Raw genomic sequence first — 4,827 nt, 5'->3', positions numbered from 1 at the left:
GTGGCGATCATCCAATTAATATGGAAGATGATTCTATGCATATGAAAGACTTTTCATCAGACTCGCAAGATGATGAAGAAGACCGTGGAACGGCATCATAACCAGGACACTCTTTCTCCGATAGAACCAATTTATGTTGTGGTCGCTGATAAGAAAGAGCTGAAAATACTACTAGACACAGCAGCGGTGAGGTAGTATTTTGATTATTATATTGAGAAAAGCTGTACGAAATTGATTAAGGTGAAATACTTATCTCGTGGTTGTGGCTGGTTATTGCGGGCAAAAAAGTATGCGACCTCGGACAGATTTTGCATATACAAGTATGTCGAGTTGCACACGTGCGGTGTTGAACATGCCACCCGCAGGTATAAGAAAGTCTCATCCAAATTGATTGCTTCAGTATGTGTAAATCATTTTTGGGATGGTAAGGGTCCAGCCATAAAAGAAATTCAAAGGATTGTGTTTAAGGAGTTGCGTTGCAACGCAAGCTATTGGATGTGTTGGAAAGGAAGTGTCATTGCGAAGAACATCATTTGTGGGACACCGGAGCATGGATATGCTTGTTTGCCAGCTTTTTCCCACATAGTGAAGTTATTAAATCCCGGGTCTTCTTACTCTATCATGGTAAATTGGATAGATGGATCATTCGTTTACTACTTAGCATTCGGAGCTTGCATACGGGGATAGGACCACATGATAAAGGTAATTATCATTGATGGTACACATTTGAACATTACTCATCCACACACTCCTTAATTCACCCCCACCCCCCCAATTTGTTTAAGCTCTAATATGATTATGTGACTTGTTTACACTCCTCCACATGTGTAGAAATCCACACTACATTTATTTTTAATTTATTTATTCATTTTTTAACTACATTCAAGTGATGGTCTATAACAGTGTACATAGATTACCATGGACTACGTATAATCATGATATCAATTGATGCACTACTAAAGGTTTACGTCTACGGTAGACTAGACTAATCGATGGCTGACATAGGTCATGATCTACAACGGTCTATTAAGTGTCATCACCAATTCAAAAAGGAAAAATTACTTTTTCAACAGTAATAAACGGCTACTTTTTGTAAGCCATCAGTGTTAACACTTCGTTTTTACTTCATATATAAGGTGTCCATCCCTCATTATTTTATTTCATTCACTTTGTTTTATTTTTAAAAATTCTACAATGTCGCAAGCATCTCAAACATCCAATTCTAAAAATACTCTAATTTTTCATTGTGGGAATGCGGTTGTCTTGAGGACGGACATCTTGCATGGATTTAAATTCAGGTTACAAATTCTATAATTGTGCAATTGCGAAGGTGAGCTCTGTGTGTTTTTTTAAAAAAAGTTAAGTTAATCATTATGTAATTATTATTTTTTTCCTAAGATAATGGTGCATGCTCATTTTTTAAATGGTTTGATGAGCTATCTCTTACAACCAGTCCATCAACGTTGAGTCTGGGACTCGAGACATCAAATTTTTAAGGCTTGACAAAATTTAATCTACTACAAAGGCTCCAACAATGCGAAAAATAAAGATTTTCTCATGATTTTATTCAAAGAAGATGAACAACGGAGGGATTACTTTAAAATATTGCTACATGACACCCAAATAGAGAGGGATCAACTAAAACAGAAATTAATTTTGGCCGAAGAAAGTGAGAATGTTCTAAAAATGGTGTTATGTGCTATAATGCTAGTATTCGTTCTTTGAAAAAGTGTAACATGAATGTAGTGGTATTGAATAAATATTAATAGTTCTATTTTTCTATAATGTTAATACTATTTTTTATAGAATCATAGTCGATTAAATAATATGTCAACTTAAATTCGACCAGCAGGGCAATGATAGACTATGCATATGGTATATGAAATATTAAGTATGCATTCTATAATATAGAACATACAATATACCAACTATGACCACACAATGCATATGCAAATTCCATGCCACCATTCAATTTGACAGAAATAGATTCAGTGCAGAAACATAACAAGTTTCATAAAATAAAAGAATAATTGTCATATCCTACCACCAGATCTTACAACCTTCATATTTGTGAAATAAAAAACAATTGTCATATCATAACAACCATGATTAAACACATTAAACAGCTTAGGATTCAAATATTATTTTTCCTAAGTTCCTCGTCAACACAAGTGTTACTGTTGATTTTATCAACAATATTCATGACCACATCTTTTTGGTTAGCTTCAGCTTTTTTTTTCTCAATAGTTGCAATTGTTTCTTCATTCTCACCTTCTTCTCCTTCTTTTTTAGCATATGCGACAGATGATGTTTCTTCAGTTTCCTTTTCTTCCACACCTTCTTCTTTTTCTTCATTTGCAGCAGTTGTTTCTTCCTTAGCTTTTTCTTTTTGTTCACCTGTTGCTTTTTTCTCAACTTCTTCTTTGTCATCTTTGTTAGCTTCTTCTTTAACAGTTTTTTCTTATTCCTCGCCTTCTTGTTCATCTGTTGTCGTTTCTTCTTCTACTTCTGCAGCTGCTACTTTTCCACCTTTTTCTTGTCTCTTATCTTCTTCATTATACTTCTTTTCTTCTTTTTTTTCCTCTTCCACCACAACAACGGTCAACTCATCTATTTTTTTTTTATCATTCTTCATTCCTCTTCGATTTATAAAGGTCCACATGCACTGTATCATCATATTACAAAGTGTTACTGATATTTAAAGATGAAAATTCATTAACAACATCAAATTTTGAATGAAGTTACCTCGGTCGTGTTGTCACTCATCCCTTTCCTTTTTCTTCATTCTTTTCTCTATGATATAAGAAGCAATATCCAACACCGCTTCCTCGAGTGCAACAACACGCTTATGAAGATCCCCTGGGGATAAGGTTCTTGCTGCATCTTTGGAGGTGCTCAGAGAATCATCATCACTAACACGTACTCCAACGAGGTTACCACTCAAATCCCCGTCATCATCACTGTCCTCATTTGAAGTAAGGACAATCACCCCTTCTAACTCTTTCTTCAAGCCATCGAGGACGTTATTCTTCACCTCTTCTGTATATGGCTCAAACATAATCATGTAATCCATCTTCGTCTCACGAATAGTAGGGATAATGTACAGGTTCATGTTCTACAAAATATCAATTAATAATTACATAACATTCAATACAACGGTAGTATTATTGCATAATAGAAAATAAGTTCATACCTCAATAACTTTTCCTTTACACTTGAATGGGTCGCCTTCGATTATATTGTCACTTTTTGTAGTGTGCCATCTGAGGATGCGGGGAATGGGAAAGAGCTCATCCATTGATTTTCCAGTAAATTCTCCAAGATAAGGAAAGGCCTCATAGATCCAAATTTGTAAGCAGTACAACAGTGAAAAAAAATAACTTAGAGTCTATGACAGAGTATAAATAAAATGAGAATCAACGATAAACTCACTGAAGGGTTTATGGTAGTTACCATGAATGCCCAGGGAAATTCGAATAGAGCATCGGATGCCTTCTGTTTCTCATCAAATACTTCTTTGTGCTTCTTCAGGTCACTTTTGTTCTTTAGATAGTCCATGGTCAGTTGAAATATCTCTTTTCACCATGAATACTTCTCGAAGAAACTCAACGAATCGACCATTCGAATCAGTTTTGTGTCGACAACCTTCGTTGAATCTTTTGCAAGCAACATGGTGTGCAAGAACCACAGTAGACAGCACTTGAACTTCTTGTCCTCGCTCAGCTTATTCCCTCTGATCAGGTGTAACAAGTTGTCCACCGTGATATTTTTATTTTTCATCACCTTAAAATAAAAATTATCCCCCTTTGCTAACACCTTCTTCATTTTTTATCCACTGGGTATAATGAGCAATTCAGCCCGGTGATCAAACAAAACTCTTTCAAGCCAAAACAAGCAGGCTTGTTGTTAACGCAGAACCACATCTCATGACGCATCTTATCGATCCTGACGTGTCACAGTAGCAAATAATGGACCAACTGTCCATTGAACTTGATGTTCCGGCAGGCTTCTCAGGTGTCCAAAACAGGACCGCTTGAATCTTTTCTTCAATTCTTGGTCGACAAGAACTTACTTAAATTCTCGATAAGTAGCCATTCTTGATCTGACCGATAAATTTGATGGGAAAGATCCGACCTCATCAATTATCGTTCGAAGGTCATACCGCTCCATGAAAATGCACCTTGAAAGATATGACATGAACAAGGAATCATTATCCCCATCATTACGATTACTCCTACTTTTCTTGCTCTCTTCATTGTCACCATTGACACTCCGCTTGGCAACATCTTCACTAGAATCGTCGCTTATCTCCTTTAACTCCAAATCTGATTCGGACACCGACTCTTTAATTTTCTTCCTTTTTGAGACATTTCCAACTGCCTTAGCTCTTCTTTTTGTACTGCTACTAGCGGTACTGGCTTTGTATTTAGGAATGATGTTTTTTTACCCATTTTCAACACAATCTACACCTGAAGAACAAATCTCCCATTTTCAGTTCATAGACCATAAGTCTATCAGCATAAATAACTCAATGCTCAAATGAACCCCCCCCCCCCCCAAAAAAAAGTTAACAAACACCCCACCATTAAACAGTTCACTATATAAACATACAATAACTAAACCAAAATTCAACATGCAATATCAAAATACAACAATTGCTAAAAATCAAACTAGTGCACCTAATCAAATTAATTAGCTATTAATATTTCAATTTTCACTATTTCAGCAATCATGTTTTAAAAGAATTTCATACGTCTTAAAATTGATTTCAATCTAGGGCATTCTCATTTCATAGACCACGGATCTACGGATAGACCGCGGGTCTAC

At 35.8% G+C, this 4,827-nt stretch overlaps 1 protein-coding gene across 1 annotated transcript; it reads right to left on the bottom strand.

The window, feature by feature from the left end:
* Nucleotides 1-2,134: 2,134 nt before the first annotated feature.
* On the bottom strand, nt 2,135-2,635 carry LOC124887812 (glutamic acid-rich protein-like). The gene is made up of 2 exons (XM_047397727.1): nt 2,473-2,635; nt 2,135-2,430 (listed from the first exon to the last, which is right to left on the bottom strand). Exons 1-2 carry the CDS (start codon nt 2,633-2,635, stop codon nt 2,135-2,137), a joined length of 459 nt encoding a protein of 152 aa, XP_047253683.1.
* Nucleotides 2,636-4,827: the final 2,192 nt, after the last annotated feature.

Source organism: Capsicum annuum, chromosome 10, assembly GCF_002878395.1.
Source record: "Capsicum annuum cultivar UCD-10X-F1 chromosome 10, UCD10Xv1.1, whole genome shotgun sequence".
NCBI classification, from domain to species: Eukaryota; Viridiplantae; Streptophyta; class Magnoliopsida; order Solanales; family Solanaceae; genus Capsicum; species Capsicum annuum.
This window is presented reverse-complemented; position numbering and strand designations above follow the sequence as displayed.